Genomic DNA, 20,165 nt, shown 5'->3' with positions numbered 1-20,165 from the left:
AAATTACTTCATTTAAAAACGGATTTTATAGGAAGTGTTTATGAATGCAAACGCAAGACCAGAGTGGTCTCTTTATTTTGACAAGCAAATCGGTGAATTTTAAACCAAAAAAAGTATCCATGGGTCCTGCAACTCTAAGTCGCTCTTCTGCGCGGAAGGGTAAATTTAACCTTGTTGCATGTGCCGTTACTTATCTGAGGTAGGTATTGTCGTATTTATGGTAAACAGGTGCTGTTGCTTTGCTGCGTTCTGACCAGATGAGACTGTCACTCGTAATAAGTAGGTGTCCTGTTGACATTTGCATTTGGAATTGTTCGTGTTCCTTGCCGACATTTCGCGTAACACCGACAGTATCGATAGTTGGACTCTGGATGATGAACGATCAGCAATTACAAGGACCGGTTAACCACTGTATGCACCACTGGCATTACTGCATTGAATAGATCCACTTCTCTACTCCTGTGTCTGTTATTTCTAAGAATGATCATTTTTCCTAGACATATTGGGATGCGCTTTGATATGATGACGTACAACTTTGTTTCTCCACTGCCATTTATGTTTAGCTGTTTAATTTTGTGCAACATTGAATTTCTCGTTAGAAACTTTCAGAATCAGATGTGACATCAATTGATCACCGTAACATGCACATTTAATGTCAAATTAAGCAGCTGATGGCAGTTGCTAATTAATTTTACTTGAAACCACATATGTTTAGGCATGTGCCGTTTCACTTGCACCAACACATGTTACTTTATAGCTCTATGGGGCTATATTTTGATAGAAACATGGCGCTATATGCAAGCACTGACTTACCCAAGCACTCCTTGGTTCTCAGTGTGCTGTCCTCAACATGCTATTGTTGTCTGCTGCATAACATCCGTAATGGACAGTGTGCACAGTAAGTCAGTGCTTATAGGACCATGTTTCTGCATGAACATAGCCTCATAAAGCTACTTACTCTTGTACGAGGTGAAAATATTGTCTAAAAACATAAAGGCTAATACAAAGCTCTGCTACATGGCAACATAAACCAAAATCTACACGTTGTTGCTATTTGCAATTTACATAAACTGTGCTGATTGTTCTGCTGTCTAACATGCTGTAATTTCTGATTATCATCAGGAATAGTTCTCAGAATATGGCTCATTGCTGTTCCTTTTCCTGTACCTTCCTGTGTTATCTTTCACCTCGTCACAGGCAATCGTATTGCCTAGATGTGAGCAATCCCTAATATGTAAATGCACAACAAAACTCTAGTCACATGGTAAATGTTCGTAGGAGCTAAACCTCTACAACTTCAAACTGGTATTTATGATGCCATCAAGAGTGCAGGCTTACCTGTATTAACACAAAACATATTGCTGGCTCTGCCATGCTTTTTCTCACCATAATACTGGCTGCCATTATATAAGTGAAATATTCTTGAGTATGTGTGTAAAACACCAATCAAAAAAAAAACATAAATATTAGCCTTTGATGTTGTGTTTATGCTCAGACAACAAAAGTGTTGATAGATAGATAATACAGTTCAGATCTGTGGCCGAGATGGTTAGCACACCAATGCGGTGCAGTAACCCTGCAGCCTCTCACCAATGCGGTGGCGGTGAGTTCAAGTCCAACTCCTGCTGGCTTTCGCTGCGGCTGTACATGGAAAGGTCTGCCAGCAACCTGCGGATGGTTGTGGGCTTTCCCTGGTCTATGAGTACGGCGTAAAGCACCAGTCAAAGAAACAAATCAGAATCATGGGCATGCATATAGAATTAATTAATTGATATTCTCTTTATATCAAGATGTATGTTAATAGAAAATATTTGAAACAAATTCAGCTTCTCTTTCTTACTTTTATAAACTAAAATATTTGTTTAGGGAACTAACCCGTGAATATACTGATTTAAAATTTTATCTGCATGCGTAAGAATAGTGTTGGGTTTGTTTCTTAGGACAGACATCTCAGTAACCACTGACCATGTTTTCTTTTTGTGTTTAATTCAGTTGGAATGTATCATAAGGACCACCCAAGCAGGATAGCATTAGACTAAAATAGGGTTTATAGGCAGTGATAGTGCCAGATGAAATGGAATTTTATCATAAAAATAACATGGTGCCAACATTTTCTGATGTCTGACTATGGCTTTTTTCAGAAAATCTTACGGACAATGATTAGGTGTGGTTGACAAGTTGTATGTATAGCTGACCTCTCCAGACATTATGCTGCCGTCTGTGATGGGCCAGCACCTGATTAGGTGCTGTAGGGTACTAACCAGGGATAGGACCCTATGGAGAAGGGTGAATCTGGTGGGAAGGTCTTCTAAGGGCACCACTGCAACAAGTGTTAGTCAAGCAGATTTTAAGACTGATGTAACCCAAGCACTTGAGGTGTCAAAGACCACAGATTCAGTCCCATCCTCTGATTTTACACATGGGGAAGTAGATGAAGATGCAAGGCTTATAGATCCACAAGCTCATCTGCATTCAAAGAGACGGCTGGAAAACGAAGTGAAGGTTTGCAACACAGTGTTGTCTGTGCTGTCCCAGGTTACGAACTTGAAAATGCAGCCGATTCACGCTTACATTGTGTTAGAGCGCTTGAGTCAGCTGCACGCGGTTGATCCAGTGGGAACCCAGCAGGATATGGTAGAGGCTCTTCAGAATCCACTGTACTTGAAAATAGAGCAAGTTTTGGATCGGGAGATTATCCGCGTTCCACCACATATGCTCCTGAGCTGTTTGGGCTTTATGCTGAGTCTTACGCCGGAGGATAATCACCTAATCAAGTCACTGGAGACGCAAACAGTATGGTTGATGAGGCGTTTTACCATAGGTCAAATGGTCCGCGTTTTGGAAATTCATCATGATCATCAGGAGACGGAATTGAGACGGGAAATGTATCGCAAGGCGCTGACAGCCGTGGAGCAACGCTGGGTGGAAATCTCCAACCCGAAAGACCTTATCACGCTGCTTTATCTGACCCTTCAGAATTCTCCTAGGCTCAGCGAAAAACTGGAAGATAAAGCTTTGGAGCTAGCAGAGGATATGTCTCCAAAGGAATTGTATAGGGTTGCTTATTTACTTGCTAAGAAACGTCACAGAAACACCCCTTTGCTGCGAGCCATTACTTATCATCTTAACAAAGCAAAGCTGTTACTCTCCACAGTCCAGTTAACAAACCTGCTGTACGCATGCAGCACATTGAATATTCGAGACATTAACCTTCTAGAAAAAATTTCTGCAGGAATACGACAGAAGGGGAATCAAGGGCAGCTGAACAGTCACGCTTTACTGGCTTCCATATTGCATTCATTTGCAAACCTTAGATGGCAGAACCCTCTGACTTTAGACACTTTGTATGAACTGGTGCAGAAAAACTTGGATGGGTTTAACTCCAAGGATTTGGTGACAGTTTTACATACGGCCGCCAAATTGAACTACGTGTCCCCGCTGTCTATGACATTGCTGCCTGTTATAGCAGAGAAGCTATCTTCTAACAAGGAGTTGGACAAGAGGCTGTGGGTAGATGTGGTATGGTCTATGGCCACACTAAAACTCCTCACTCAAGAAATGGCAGCTTCTGTCCTCAGCCCTGAGTTATTTCTCAGTGTAGCAGGTAATTACGTCCCTAAAGGTGAATTTTGAACATAGAACTAGGAGACACAATAGATTTGGGAAAAAGCTGTGCTATGGTGTAGTCAATTGAATAAATAATAATGCTGTTTGTAAGTTGTAAAATTAGTTATTCTTTCTTTAGAAAAAGAAATTATTATTATGAACATAAATTAGCAAGTAGCCAGTATCAAAGCACAAGTGGATATCAATCTTGATTATGTGTATTTTTAATCTGTAAATTTGCATACTCCTTACAGCACATGCATCATTTTCTACCTTTCGCTTTACATCGCTGCCATCAGTTGAACAGCTCGACCTTTGGAGCCTGTGAGACGTGTGCAGGCTTAAGCTGAGATTCCTTACATGCGGTAGCGGTATACGGTACGCGGTATGTGGTACGTGGCAAAAAATCGAAATAGTTAAAATAAGTTGCAATGATTCCATAGGTACGGTCGCAGATCCGTTTTTTCATGCGGAAACGTATACGGCAAAATCAATCGCACCATGTAGCGATCGGTGCGGTATGCGTTTTCAAAACCGGACAGGGTATCCCAAGAAATGACGTCACTGGTGGGGTGTTTCGGAACTTGTTTAAATTGTTCTCTGGTTAGACGAAAGTACTGTTGGAATTTTTCTCCATCCAGCTGCAATTCCGAGACCAAGTTATGGAAAGCTCCCTGCTGAGCTCTTTGCCGCAAAATACTGTGGACCCACCATCGGTGTTTTCTCTTTTTACGCTTCTTTAGTTGCAACAACTTATATGACATTGATATTATGGCAAGGTCTGAATCTTGCTCTAAAGCCACACGTCGTGAAATGTAGGAATGCGACATGTTTGCTCTGATAAAAACGCACCATGAATGAAAGAAAACCCCTACGTTACCGCATAAATGGAATCAGAGAAAGCGCATACTGCATGCCGTATCCGCGTACCGCGTGCCGTATACCGCATACCGCGTATATGGAATCTCAGCTTTAGCCTCATCACTTGTTTCCTCAAGCGGAATTATTTAATCAGCATTCATCAATAAAATTGTTTTAGGTTAGAATCATGTTGTACCTACTCTAGGTAAAGACAACACATGTGTATATAGTATTATAAGAGACAGTGGTTGAGATGGATTGTTTGTGTCTCCTGACATCACTTTCTCCCTCATCACTGTGACCTGTGTGACCTGAGCATTGTTCAAAATTTCTGTACAAAATTGGCTATTGTTGGCAGTGATGTAAAGTGAAAGGTAGAGAGCAACGAGTGAGCTGTAAGGATCATGGGAAATTTGACAAATACAAGCTGTCAATAAATATCTGTATAATTTGTTTATTTCACAAATTTATTCATCTTACATGTATGCAAGTCCACATCAAAAGTAAATAACAAACATGCACATTCTTCCTTTTCGAACGTAGCCTAAACACGATCTGTCTGGTTTACAGGTGATGATGCTTTCAAGACTTTAACCCGTCACATCAAATTGTTGAACATCCAAGCAGCAGCCGAGCATGAGCTGCAGTGGTATTCTGGACCAAAGTTACCACTTTATTCTGATGACAATATGGTAAAGGTAATCACCGACAAATTTTAGAGATTCCTGGTTTTGAATTTTAAGAACCTACATGCATGTTGATTGCTGGTCCCTGAACACAAATACTTACTTTGTGGGTAGGTTATGACCTTCGTTCTGAGTTGTTTGAACGTGCAGGGTGGTGGTTCTATCCAGTCTCTGATAATGAACTTATCCCCAGCCTCAAAATTTTATCTTTTTTGGATGGTTTTACATAAATTTCATGGGAAATCACTTGCCTTTCATCAAGATGACATGAGTATTGAGCGAACAGTGCATGTGGAAATTTCTACTTCACTGCCATCTTATGTGTAATTTCATCAATTCCTACTCAAAGGTGAGTGGTTAACTAAAAGAACTTTAGTTTCCTTCACCTGTGAAAGTGACCACCCTCATTTATATATATTGTTGAGATTGGTAGTAATCACCAATCTGCTAATCATTTATTTTTAAGGAGGTTATTATTAATATAGAAATATCGAGAGTGCATAGTTTCTGAGCTACCTCGGCTCGGATGATGTCAGTCTTCTGAAGGTACTAAGAACTACACTACAAGCCTTTGGTTTTCTTTTGCTGTTTACCCCATAACCATTGAAAAGAGTAATGATTCGGGTGATCTGTTTTGCTCAAATATCCCAATGTGAGTTGTTGTGTTCTCACCACGAGAAAACTGAATTCTCACCTATACCTGCGTGAGGCATTAAGTATCTTGTAAACAAAAACAGGTCTCTGTTTTGTTTGTTTTGTGAACAAACCCACTGATGCATTGTGACTTCAAAGCAGAATTAGTTTATCTTTTCTAGTTTGAAGGTACAAGTTGAACTATTTATCACTAATATCCAACAGTCTGGTATGAAATGAAGGCCAAATCTTTTTTTCTAAGGACTAAAACAATATTTGACTTTGTATTTCAGTGCAAGTATAAGCCATACAAGGATGGAAGTCTGCCACAGGCTGAAGTTTCCTGTTTATAGCCATGTACCTGACCACCTTCATACCACTAAAAGATTTTGGAGTCATTTAACGCTTGTTACTGATAAATACAGGTTATTTGAAGATAAGATCTGCCAGCAGCATGCTGTGGGTTGTGTGTTTCCCCTGGGCTCTGCTCGGTTTCCTCCTGCCATAATGCTGGCCGCCGTTGTAGAAATGAAATATTCTTGAGTGTGCGTAAAACACCAGTCAAATAAAATAAATGAATATTTGTAGATAAGTACACTTTGTTGCAGACACTGCTGAGGAGTGACAGACCGCTGGCCCATTCAGTGTTATCCGTGCTGAACAGCATGGCACCCACAGATCAGTACATGAAGACTGGCACGATGTCTGAAAGTGGCTATTATATAGGTGCGGAGAATGATTGCACATGGAATAAGTAGGAGGGTGTGAGAGGATGGCTCGTTTAGTGGACCTGCATGTATAAATTACTGACAGCTGCTGTAGAGGTCAAATAATTTTCATATATTTTGAAACACAATTTCAACATGAATGAATGGGAACTGTTACAGGAAATGTTGACTGACATTTGTTTAATTTAGTTTTTGAATAAATACATGTATTTTGCATTCCTTGGATTGACCATGCATAGAACATGTGAACAGTTGATAATTTGAAATCATTATTGTCAGCAATAATAATACTGACAATGACAATGTGGCATTTAAACCAAATCATTCATTCATTAACCATGATTTAATGTATAAGTATTTTATTGAGTGAACAGGTTCTCTGAAATTTCAAGTACTTGTCCAGTCCCTTGGCAAGAACCTTTGATGTTCATTGCTCTTTTAGTTAAAATCTGCATATGTCTGGTTAAGAAGCTACACATCTTTCTTACACTGATCTGTGTTTCTGTTTCAGATGCTGATCTCTTCGTCAACTTATCAGGGCAGCCTCTGGTCTACAAAGACTTCTGTGGTAAAGACACAGCTGGGGTGAAGAGGTAAGAGACAATACAGGAGTTTCCAGGTTTGAGATTTGATGTTACAACATCAGATTGATGTGTCTGTGTTGTGATGTCATCTCCTTATGCTCAGGTTTGGCCAGGAGGGTGTCTGTGTATTTTGATGCACCCTGTTCCACTGAAACTAACATGGGAAACTAAAGCTATGTCTTTACAGCTCCCTGGGGCTAGTCTGCATTTTAACCTAAGTAGGAAATCTACAGTAATGAAAATTATCCGATGAAGATGGATCTAATTTCCTGACTTATTGGGACCATGCGAGTCCTGCAAAGTAAATATCTCAGGAAATAAAAAGACAGTTGTTATGGACGATATTAATTGTTGTACCTACCTGGATATGTTAGATTGCATCAGTTATGCACCACAGTGCGATGACAATTTACAGTCAAAAATACATCACCCTAATGTCAAGCTCTGTTTGACATTACTTAAGTCTTCACTCTGATAAGTGAGCAAGTAAAATGAGCATTTTTCCTGGAATTAACTCATATTGGTGAACAAACTGCCATAATTTGGTGGAAAAAGCTTATTTGCCAAGTTGTGACAGGATATAATAACTACTCTTACTATAATAAAGTACTCTTTCTGCGTACTTATAAGCTTTTAGCTAGACATTGAAACTATTCTGAATGATGGGTGCCAATTCTGTAGCCCATGAATGCTGTTCTTCATCAACTGACACTGTATGTAATATTTTTGAAAGTGTACTTTCTGAAAACACGATATCACGCTTGAGGGTTAATTTACGTGTAATTGATTATTTGTCATAACTGGTATTTTGTCTAACATTATCATTTGTATTAGTGAATAAATAGAATAAAATCTCACATGTGGATGCTACTCCACTGGTTAATTACAGAATTGCTGTTAAAGTGTTAGACTTCAGTGACTTGACATTGGATACCAAAGTCCCCATCGGACTTCATGCGATGGCTTTCCGACACCTGGCTGCAGAAGGATACTCTGTTGTACAGGTAGGCACTTAATACTGGTATTAGAAATTCCAAAATTATGGCAGACTTATTGCTTTCTACAACAAATTTTACCAAACGAATCCAAAATGGCACATCACTCTTGAAGTTGTGATAATAGGGAAGTTTTGAGTTTGAACTCTTTTATTGATGGAAGGTCGAAAAAGTCTAAGTGTATCATGTGACCTGTCAGATATGTTAGGCAACTATTTTTGATCACATTTACTAGATCATGGGTGTCTGAGAAAGTTTCCTAAAAAGTCATTTAGATTAAACGAATGACAAAGAAAATTGAGAGCCTGAACATGTGGATTTGAGAAGTTCCTAAGCGGAAGAGAAGGAAAGCGGTGTCATTTGTGCCTTTGGAAAAGTTTGAGACAGGTGATCAGTAAATTAATGTCAACACAGGTTGTCCAATATTTTTCACAAGTCACAGTAGGATTATTTTTGCCTTTGATGATCAAGGAGTTCAAACTAGAAACTCCCCTATTACATGTATCTATGTGTATTAAGCTTATAAATATTTCATGGCGACATGAATAAGTAATGCCTAAATGTTCAAGTGAACAAGGCTTTAGTTGAGTGCAATGTTAAGTAGTGACAGTTCAATTCATTACTTTTAAATTGATGGCGCAGCCAGTAACGTCTACACATTCTGATTCATAATCGAATCCGCTGTTGTTATAACCATATGCCTCAAAGAGTTACCTCCCTTGTTTGTGTACAGGTTCCCTATACCGAGTTTGATGAGAAAGCTACCGCTGTCCAGAAAGTCCAATATTTACAACAGAAAATCAATGTTGCTATTGGGAAGGACACAAGTTTCACAGGAACCAATGTGCAAGCCGAATCTACAGAACCTTCTTGACTACCAACTAAAAAGTAGACATTTTAATAGCTTTTGGATATAGTGTCTTTGTGCCGAGTATGTGCAAATGTTAAGAAATATCATAGTGTATTTGTTTTCTAAATCTACAACATCGGTGTGTAATAAGTTAATTAAAAATGTAAAATTCCAAAAACTGAGTTTGTTTGATATTTTTGTATAAAGTATCTACACTAATCCTTCGTTTCTTATTCTCAGCCTTGAACAAGCCCTGGTTAATACATCCTGTTTGGCGCTCAGAATATATTAACAAATTGGGTACAAGTTGGCTCCGTGTCACTGTAGTTGACTGTGTTGGGAATTAAACCTGTGGTTTTCCACTGCAATGAGACAGCCTTGTTAATATGGCCAACTGGGATACCTTGACTAAAATGTTTATGTGCAGTAGTGTGACCCTGAAATAACAAATAACCAGTGTTTCAACTGATGAATCGGTTTCAACCAAATAGACCGCTAAATGTTTATACAATGGCTAATGTTTCCAATCACATACATCATGGTTACCTTATTTTTACCAGAGTACTGTTGTACATGTTGAACAGACTTTTTGTTGTGTTTTTTTCTTTCTCTCTCTCTTTCCTCATGTGTGAGTATAGGATTTCAGTTTCTGACAAAATGACTGACTGGTTTGTTCTAGTAGGAGAGAAATATTGAGTAGGGTGTAAAAAAACAATCAGATAATATGTATTTCAGTCCTAGTTATTAGACAGGGAAATCCCATTTGTTTTGGTGCTGTGCTCACAAGTGGTTGATGACCTGTTGTGCAATCCTACATGTATACCCGTGTGACATGCAAGTCTGCATATCACATCAAGATCTTCAGTAAACTGGCCAAATATTTGTGGTTTTACCCCAGCTCCATTTATTTATTTATTGGATTGGTGCTTTACGCCACAGTCAAGAATATTTCACATATACAACGGTGGCCAGCATTCTGGTGGGGAAGAAAGTGAGCAGATCCTGGGGTGAAATCCACTACCATCTCGGTCACTGGTTTTCTCTTCACATAAAAATCAAGGACATATAAACGATCTCAACAGGCAAATGGGTGTCCATCTATTTGTGACTTTTGCACCAGTCAGAGAACCACCAGCTCTGGACTAAAATCTGGATCTCCAAAAAAACGCCCCGCCCCCCACCACCACCACCATTCCATTCCCCAACATTTCTAAAAAATAATAAAATACATTATTGCACTAAGTACCTAAAGCAGAGTAATTACGAAAATAATTACCCGATTGTAATTAAACTTCAGCATGCTCAAGTTTAGATGATGGGGAAGATGCATGTAAAATTTCATAAATTTCTTTGAATTAGATTCACCTGTAACATTCTTCAAAAAAGTCAGCCTTTGTGGACTCGAGGTCCCTCATAAATGGCCTATGTTAAGAGATGTGGTGAGAATAAGGACATGCGCTAAGTGGTAACTGGTCCATGTGCATCCTGTCTGGTGTCTGCGGTATGGCATTCCAGTGAGGAAGCACCATACATGTCACCTGGGATGAAGCTGCTTCAAGGAGACCCCATCATGATATGTATCAGAGTAATGTTATTGTTGATGTATATTACTGATTACAGCGTAAAACACCAATCAAATAAATGAATAAATACCAATCAAGCAAATAAGAACAATCTAAAGTGACTTTACAACCATGACCACACTGCAAAAATCCACCACACAAAGACAGCAGAACAAACATGTCTGTTGAATTCATATTTTTATTTTTTATCCATAAATTCCACCTCCTTCTTCATAGAAAATCAAGCTATACAGAATATTGCATTGTATTATTTAATAAATTATCACAGAATTAGCTATCATCATGAATATATTAGGACTTTTCACATCTGTAGAGCTGTACATGTAGTACTCATACTCTGGTGCACATCAAACAAATCTTTAGTCTACTTCCATCACTCCAATATATGCACCAACTGACTGACAACCAGTTCTACAGAACCATTTACTGAATGTCAACGTCATCAGCATTCTTCTTATAGAGCGCGTTCTCAAAGCTTCCCCCAGCGAACAAGTTTGGGCCAATACTGATGATGCCTCGTCTACGAGCAAAGATAAGCCCCAGACCAACCAGCCCCAGGGAGAGAAGCAAACCTATGATGATACCGGCAATGGCCCCTCCACTCAGTCCACCTCCTGAAACATGCAAACACGGCATTAAGCGAACACTGGGAAATCTGTCAAAACAGGAGATAAAGTTTCGCTCTCCCCAAGCTGAAGAAAAGTTCTCCCAGACACTACTTTCTACAAAATGATGATCATTATACCATAGTGGAATGACAAAGTCTGACAAAGACTGACTGATTGATCCCTTGGTGTCTACCGGTAACAACGTCCTCAAGAATGGTTCGCTTACATATTGACAGTCACATTTCAGGTGGAAGGAATCAGAAAAGGGGAGTGCCTCTTATTACGACAGCCACACCACCGTGAGTCAGATTCAAATTGGGTACGGGCCTGATAGTCGCAGTGACCAGCGCATTAATCGTCTCAGCCAACAGTTACAAGGCCAGTATGAAAAAGATTTTTTTTTTTTTTTTTGATTGGTGTTTTACGCCGTACTCAAGAATATTTCACTTATACGACGGCGGCCAGCATTATGGTGGGTGGAAACCGGGCAGAACCCGGGGGAAACCCACGACCATCCGCAGGTTGCTCAAGGCCTTCCCATGAACGGCCGGAGAGGAAGCCAGCATGAGCTGGACTCACACTGACCGCATTGGTGAGAAACTCCTGGGTCATTAACCAACGCGCTAACCAACTGAGCCACGGAGGCCCCCAGTATGAAAAAGAAGAGGCAAACTTGTCTGCTTACTAGGCCCTTGCTGGCCATCAACGCTCTTCAATACGATCTCTCTGAAGACCACTTGCCATTTATCTATGAGATCATCTAAGCACAGAAACATTAACAACTTTTATCTAACTTTGGGTAAATAAGGCACTAAAATTTTCTTTTCCACTGACCAAATTAATAATTTTGATATATTCAGTGTTGTTATTTGGGAAGGAGGGGGGCAGGGCAAATAATTTGTCATCTTGAAGAAAAAGAAATCAATAATCTAAGGCCACAGCATGTTTAACAGCATGTCTGTGATAACATTACGAAAGAACCATTGTCATGACCTAGTCCATAAAGTACACATAAATAAATATCCTCAGTTTAAAATTAACCAATTTCAGGACCTGAGTTAGGCTGGTTTCCATGGAGATGTTCTGGACCTTTGGTTGTGCCTTGGGTGTTAGGTCCATGAGTGCTAACCCCGGGGGCTGCTGTGGGTGTGGAGTGGCCTGGAAGGGTCGCCTTACCCCTGGCGGTGGATGCCGGCTTACCTCGGGGTGTCTGTGGCTTCTTGTCAGTCTGGTGGGCAGGAGACTGGGTGGATTGGCCTGGAGCATTGGTCAGTGGTGGCTTCTGTGTCTGAGGTTTCTGTGTGCTCTGCCCAGGCTGAGGGGTAGATCCTGACCCAGGCACTGTCGGGAACACTGAAAAAACCAAGGACAAAAAAAAATGAAGGAAAAAATATAATAAGCAATAAGAAATGTACACCGGTAATAAATGACAATGTATCTTGTATTACCCCTATAAAGAGGTCTGACTATTTGTAACAAATTTTTGCATAATGTTTGTTTCTTCGATTCTTACCATACCATGGTTAGGATGAATGTGTCTCTAAGAAACAAAGAATAAGCTAATTTTCATTTAAAATTCTGCACATTCCTGAAAAACTTACCAAGCCAAGCCTCAAAAAACCAGCAGAAACTTGACTATTATGGCCAAAAGCCAGTAAACCCTACTGCTCAGAAAAGTAAAGTTTGGATCATGAATGAATGAATGAATGAATGAAACAACTATGCAGTCATATGACGAGGAGGAGTCATTAGATGTGTGTACACATACCGTGTCTTCTTAGGACAGGGCAAGTCTTTGCTGCCAAAGTGCTGCTGCCACTGAAGTATCATGGCGAAGAAACCACACATGAAACTCCACCCAGTCACATTATACGGACACAAGGCCAACCAGCCGTGTGTCGTTGCTCTAACCTTTCAGTGCTGAGCTCCAAGCACAACAGCAACAAGTACCATTTTTAAGGTCTTTGGTATGACCTGACCCGGATTTGATCCCAGGTCTCCTGACCTCGAAGCAGACACTCTAACCAGTTGGCCACCAAATCCGTTCCTGTACTTGATCATGTAAGTTGCATTTATGACCATATAGAGGATGTGCAGATATGTTCTGACACTTATTAAACTGTTAGGTTAGATGTAGCTATATCTGCCACATCATACGAGTTATGATTGTCTAGAGGATGAGCATATAGCTTTCGGCATGTAGGCCTTTCATTTCTGTTTAGTCAGACATACCCATATCTGCCATACAGATGAAGGGCCTTCGAGTGGTACAGTATGTGTCGTACCACTCTCCTGTTGTTGGGTGCATCTGTACACACGCCTCAGCATTTCTCAACTTTCCATTGGACGGCTCATTCCGGGCCCAGTTAGTGTATTTCACCGATGTTGTATCCGCCCACTCAAAACCATCTATAAAAAGGGAAAACATTTCAGATCATGCCCCGAATATGTACTAGCTTTAAACACAATCAATTTCACCGGAGGCAGATCTAGTAGCCGCACCCTTTACTAGATTGTGGCTCTCCAAACTCCTGCAGAATTTTAACTTGATCAAAATGTGAATCACAGTCTCCGTAATTAACACTTTAGATTCAACGGCTCCTCAGTCTTCATTCGGATGAGAGATAGTCATGGAATTCTTGTCCCACTATCTGTACAATTGTGACGGCAACAACGAATCAATAATTTGGGGGATACATGTAAATTCCAGTTGCAGGAGTTTCAGAGAACATTCAGGGAGTCTTGCCTCTCTTCAGCCTTGCTCATGTTTCTGCCTTTTCTCCTGAATTAGTCCATGTAGATTCATCAAATTTGAGAATACAAACTATATCATGCATCTAGTATTTTGCTCACAGCCTATTGTTATAAAATGTTACTAGTTTTTGTTTATTTTCCTTTTTTAGCTGTAACAAGTCGATTTTCTACAGGTTATCACAGCTACTTCAAACTTACATATGTAGTAGTGGGAGGTGCAGTAACTTTCTATGCTGGACAAGCCCACCCAGTAGCAGTGGGAGGTTCCGTAACTACTATTCTGGCGAATAACCAAGCCCACCCAGTAGTAGTAAGAGGTACAGCAACTTACTATTCTGACCAATGACCAAGCCCACCCAGTAGTAGTAAGAGGTACAGCAACTTACTATTCTGACCAATGACCAAGCCCACCCAGTAGTAGTAAGAGGTACAGCAACTTACTATTCTGACCAATGACCAAGCCCACCCAGTAGTAGTAGGAGGTACAGCAACTTACTATTCTGACCAATGACCAAGCCCACCCAGTAGTAGTAAGAGGTACAGCAACTTACTATTCTGACCAATGACCAAGCCCACCCAGTAGTAGTAAGAGGTACAGCAACTTACTATTCTGACCAATGACCAAGCCCACCCAGTAGTAGTAGGATGTGCGGTACGTCTGCTGCTTGATAAGATTCATGATGAAGGACTGGTGATCAGCGCTGTGGATGGTGACCAGGCGCATCCCGATCTTCTTACAGTAGAACTGAGACTCCGGCCATGAGTTGTAACTTCTGGAGCTGACGTAGTAACAGTAGCGGTCAAAGGATTTCCATGTGCTGTTGGTACAGTAGCCAGGAGCCATGGTGGTGTGTGGGGGTGGGGTACCTGTTCAGGTTACAAATACTCTGTTCAACTCAACTGTATGATACAGCATCAACTAACCTCCAAACAATGTACACATGGCATTTCATGCAATGGTTTAATACGATGTATGAAAACTAACATCAGTAATCAGTGGATGTTAATGGTTCTTTCACATATAAAGCAAATACAAATGAAACTCTAAATAAACGATCTTATTTTACAGTAATATGAACAATACATACACATACAGTAATCAGTGAAAATAATCTTTCTCATTTTAGCTTAAACCTGCATGACCGCGGTCGTATGGGTGAAATATTCTTGAGTTATGACGTAAAACACCTAAAAATTTATTTAATTATTTGCTTGGTGTTTTACGCCAGTTGCTTGCAGGTCTTCCATGGGCAGTCAACTAGATATAAACACATGTACATTATAATAACCAGCAGGCAGGTCAGTTAATATTTACACTTTTGGCGTCCAACTCACCGTGGCTGATTTCGCAGATGGCTCCGTACTTCTTGCTACACATGGTGTCATTCCAGGTGCCATTGGTGACAAGAGCCACACACCCTTCCCCATCCATCCTGCTGGGTTCTCCTCTACCCCAGTTGACATACAGCACAGGCCAGTTGTCAGACCATCTGTACACACCCTTCAGCTGAACACAAACAGTTTCGATAGAAACGTGAAAATGAACCAATCACAAAATACAAATAGTTTACCACAGCTGTATACACAGGTTAATTAGGAAAATGTGAAGTCACCACCCATTTTTCTTCTTCAACTCTATGTCATTAATTTTACTGTCCAGTGTGTAGAGAATATATTTCAAAAGTTACATGTCATAGATATATAATCTGACTTTAGTTTGTTTGTTGAAAATTATTGAAGCTTGTAACCTGTAGCCAAAACCTGCTCTTTCTAAATGTAAATATGCTGAAGAATAATGAAGGAACATAAGGACATATGTAACTGAGGGAAACGTTCAGTGCAAGTCCATGGTAAAGAATACACATACACACGTGTATGTATATATTTATATTTATATATAGCTCTACCAAGTTCGGTTGCATGGAATCCTCCTCTCTGCAGGTCAATTTTTCATTCAAATGTACATTAACTAGACTGTAATCCATGCTTCAGGAGGTCATAAAACTAATAGAAATCGCAGTTTCAGCAGACACCACAAAAATACTCACATTTTAAACCTATTCAATGATTGCATGATTTTCAGTTGAATATTTCTGGCAAATCTTATCAACCTAGAAACTAACCTTTCTGTCAGTCATGCCTGTCCAGAAATTCATCTTCTGTCCATATGTCATCACTCGTACATGGGCCTGTTCAAATGCATCACCGATAGATACCAGATGAGCACCATCCTTCTTACAAGCGGCAGAGGCATCGTCCCAGCTCCTAGCGGTTGTGTCCATCTTGTAACAGCTCTGACCATACACCTGGTAGCCAGCCTTACACCAGCCAGGTAAGGGACTGGTCTTGGGTACAGGGTTAGTCGCCTCTGAGGACATTGCATAAATCATGTCAAGTGAATACAACTCTATCCACATAAACCTTGAATCTTATAAAACTTACCATAACGGTTTCTTACTACTTCAGAGAAGATATCATATCTAACTTTAAACGTCCAATCAAAACGTATGTTGATGTACTCTCAAGCCTATGAATTTGATATAAAAGTAAAAAGGTCATAAAACTTTATTTTTAGTCCTGAAACTTTCTGCATTTTTCCTGTAGGGCATGTCACCCTACCATCCAAACAAACCTTGAAATACCTATCTAAGATCAGAAGAACTCTCACAATCACAAAACAAGGCATTCAGAGAATCCCACCTGCTCGCCTGCTATAGAAGTCAACTAGATAAAGGAATAAGAGTAAAAGCTGTAGTGTTGTGGTGGTAAAGAAGTCAGTTTGGCAAGTTCATGGACAAAATTGAGGCAGTGCTCTTTGACATACAAAATTGTGAACTGCATGCGGCATTCCGTGAACAATTTCAACGCTGTGAATAAATGTTGAATAATAGTAGTAAAAAGAATGTTATTGTGGGTTGTTCAAGTACCAACTTGCAGGAGTGGTCTTTGATATGCAAATCACTTCCCATGAGTGGCCACTGCAGCCCTCTGATTGGCTAAACAAATACTCAGCTGACAACCGTCGCTGTCTGCGTGGATGGTTTAATCATTCCGTCACAGTATAAGATGGTACATGCATCGGCCGATGTCATAGGCTCCTAGTACTAATATTAGGGGATGAGGAAAGCTTTCTACAGATACTGTGTACACCAGACAAATTGGTATACACCAAGGTAAATTCTTACGTTCTACAAATCTGGTAAAGTAGCTAGAGAGACAAAAAGCTCATAAGATAAGTTATTAGATAAGTTGTTGCATAAGAAACTGTAGGCCTACAAGAAAGGCTTGTAGAAATCTGTGTTTACAGGAGAACAGAATGAAGTCAATCTGAATGTGTGTCCACAAAACAGGAAAATGGCAACAAATCTGGTAAAATCGTCTGAGGAATCAAGAAACCCTTTTTGTTCTCCTACATGTAGATAGGCATGTGCATAAAAATTGTAGCCCTACATGAAACGTTCCTTGATTACAAAAATGGTAAGTCTGGCAAAGTCCATAAATCTCATAAGCAATAAAGTCACAGAAACCCTATATATACAAGAAACCGTTGCCCTGCATGGAGGCTTAATTTACTACAGAAAACAAATTGAAGTTTATATTACAGGTAAATTGTTGAATCAATTAAAATCATTAAAAACATTCACAAATCTTATAAAACTAAAACCAATAAAACAGTTCAGCCTTCCATTAGTGGGCCCTTTGTAGATGTACACAGACAAAAAGAAATATAAAAAAACACAAACAAAACATAACTTTCTATTGCTGTATGTTGGAGATCCACATATGATTGCCATTATACAGGAGCTAAAAAAAGCTTAACCTGCCATCTGAGAATGTGCATTTACACACCATACCTTAAACTAGGGAGCAACATAAAAAGCCTAACCTTCAATCCATGTGTGATAGCCCAATATAGAAGGGTTAAAAAAAAAAGGTTAACCTGCCATCCAAGAATGTGCATTTACACTATATGCTATACCTTAGACTAGGGACCAAAAAAAAGGCCTAACCTTCAACAACAGCTAAAAAAAAAGGAGCTTAACCTTCAATCAATGAATGAGAGCCCATTATACAGGAGCTAAAAAATCCCAGCTTAACCTGACACCAACACTGACAAAGACACTTCCCCCCTCTTGCAATACCTCGCCTTACTTTGTACAGGTGAGCTAAAAAGAGTAATTTAGCCAAGGATGAAGTTTTACGTCTAATGGAGTATGTCATTCATCAGCTAAAATGGACCTGAAACAACTGAGACCCTTGCATAAACGAATGAATGAATACCTGGTTGACACCATATTTAACAATTTTTCAGTCAAATAAGGATGAGGAGTCATTAAGGGTCTGTACATATATTGTGCCTTCTTGTGGCAAGGTGAGTTCATGTGCTGCTGCCACTGAAATATCATGCCAAAGACACCAGACATGACACCCCATCCAGTCACATTATACTGATGCTGGGCCAACCAGTAATGTTTTCTTGCTCAAAGCTCTTAGTGTTGACCCAGCATCAGTATAATGTGACTGGGTGGGGTGTCATGTCTGGTGTCTTTGGTATGACCCAACCCGGGTTTGATCCTAGGGCTCCTGACTTCGAGGCAGAATCTCTTGCCATTAGGCAACCAAAGCAGTTGACTCTTGTACAAATGACCTTAAACATACAAATTCGTCTAATGATGCAGATAGTGCTTCACTTGTCTGTTACTTGGGGATCAGTATAACTATATGGCTTCACTTTCTGTATACACTGGCAACACATCCATGGGTCACAATAATGGTGAAGGGTTAATTTACCAACAATTTCACAGGATTTTTTACGAATTGATCATCCAGCTGTACTAAAATTAGTGAAAAAGCATTTGAAATTTTATGTGACTGAGCATACCATCATAGACAGCTTCACATGTTCTTTTGCCAACTAATTACCCTCCTGTACTACACCCTCCTGTACTACACTTATGTGAGGTTATAGGTACGAGCCTACATGTATGTGATTTAATCAACATGCATACAGTGTTACCTTTGTATCCTTGACAGATGTAACCTTGCCTTTTCAAACACAGCACATCAGCCCACTTCCCAGCACTGTACATGTCTGTTCTTATCTCCACACATTCCTCCTACCATTGTGATAGAAAATTTAACCATACATATATTACACAAAGTGTGCGAAAATAAGTGAAGCATATTGTATTGCATTCATATGGGCCTTACTAGGGTTAAAATGTAGCTACATTAGTTGGTTGATGATTCAGTACATTGTATGTGGAATTATTCTTTGTTAAAATGAGTTAGGGGCGGGAATAGCTGAAGTTCAGACCCCATCTGTCGAAGCCAAGCTTGTGGTTTTATGCAATTTTCACAAATTCTGTATAGCACATAATAAACACCTTGTACACCTTAATACTCTATATTTGTTATCTAGCTATAAATATGGTTCAATAAAATCAGCAATATCCTGACACGTGACCTTCCTAGTAGCGATATTGGATCCCGGAGAGTCATGTTATTTTCATATTGTATGGTGGCAATTAAGGGAGGTAACTTTATATGCTAACACATATGGGGGCTCAGAGATGTGTATTGTTTGCTCACCGCGTTTCTACAAACATTGATGAGGTTGAAAAATTGACTAAGGAATAAATTTTATTATATGTTAATTCCCAAATTTCGCAAAATACTATTGCAAAGATGAAACGCAACTTAGGGACATTCAAGCGCCGAGTAGAGAAAAACTTTCTCCACTATCTGTGTGTCTTCGGCCGTTATTTGTATGAGAAGTGAAAGTTCTTGGACAGGTTGAGCTATATAATAAATAGGTCATTTGGAAGTGTTTTGTACATTATGGGATGGTATTGTACTCATCCATGTTGTGTTGGGAATCCCCACTGGATTTGGCGTCTTCGGTGTCTCGTCCAATACAGATTTTCGGCAGAACATGGACTCTTACAACACAACACAATAATGTATAAAACACTTCACAATAACCTAATATTATAAGCTGCAATATGGCTTTAAGGCCTTGTATTTTACATGAATTTTCTTCACCTGGAAACATTGGAAATATTGAAACAAGGAATACATCAGCCTGTTAATACTGATGTCTTACCATGGATATATTACAAGAAATATGCCAAACAAAAACTCAACTGGATTCAATTTTGAACGAAAAACAATAAATAAAGCATAACCCTAAAAATTTACATCAATGTTTACAGCTACATGTACTCAATATGTAAATTTCGTAACTACAAAGGCTGTGTTACAGGTATTGCCACTA

The 20,165-nt window shown here is 39.6% G+C and overlaps 2 protein-coding genes across 5 annotated transcripts in view; one reads left to right on the top strand and one right to left on the bottom strand.

Annotated features, from left to right (window-relative positions):
* The first annotated feature begins 161 nt into the window (after positions 1–161).
* On the top strand, positions 162–9,377 carry LOC135482092 (FAST kinase domain-containing protein 4-like). Of its 2 annotated transcripts, none has more exons than XM_064761931.1 (7): positions 162–199; positions 2,142–3,604; positions 5,038–5,159; positions 6,395–6,512; positions 7,026–7,107; positions 7,988–8,102; positions 8,827–9,377. In XM_064761931.1, exons 2-7 carry the CDS (start codon positions 2,209–2,211, stop codon positions 8,965–8,967), a joined length of 1,974 nt encoding a protein of 657 aa, XP_064618001.1. In that variant the 5' UTR covers positions 162–199; positions 2,142–2,208; the 3' UTR covers positions 8,968–9,377. The 2 variants fall into 2 exon arrangements, with proteins under 2 accessions (XP_064618001.1, XP_064618000.1); XM_064761930.1 differs by having other exon boundaries at positions 5,038–5,165.
* A 1,318-nt stretch (positions 9,378–10,695) lies between these two features.
* Positions 10,696–20,165, bottom strand: part of LOC135461366 (macrophage mannose receptor 1-like) — a 44,237-nt gene continuing 34,767 nt past the window's right edge. For 2 of the 3 annotated variants that reach the window (XM_064738410.1, XM_064738409.1), the window contains exons 37-43: positions 18,906–19,005; positions 16,012–16,256; positions 15,224–15,395; positions 14,495–14,755; positions 13,367–13,543; positions 12,188–12,487; positions 10,696–11,140 (exon numbers count right to left, since the gene is read on the bottom strand). In XM_064738410.1, the coding sequence (XP_064594480.1) occupies positions 10,950–11,140; positions 12,188–12,487; positions 13,367–13,543; positions 14,495–14,755; positions 15,224–15,395; positions 16,012–16,256; positions 18,906–19,005 (1,446 nt within the window). In that variant the 3' untranslated portion in view covers positions 10,696–10,949. The remainder of the gene's footprint in view (positions 11,141–12,187; positions 12,488–13,366; positions 13,544–14,494; positions 14,756–15,223; positions 15,396–16,011; positions 16,257–18,905; positions 19,006–20,165) is intronic. The other variant, XM_064738411.1, reaches the window with a different exon arrangement.

This window comes from Liolophura sinensis, chromosome 1, assembly GCF_032854445.1.
Source record: "Liolophura sinensis isolate JHLJ2023 chromosome 1, CUHK_Ljap_v2, whole genome shotgun sequence".
Lineage (NCBI taxonomy): Eukaryota > Metazoa > Mollusca > Polyplacophora > Chitonida > Chitonidae > Liolophura > Liolophura sinensis.
The sequence above is the reverse complement of the archived record's forward strand: the minus strand, read 5'-3'. Positions and strand labels throughout refer to the sequence as shown.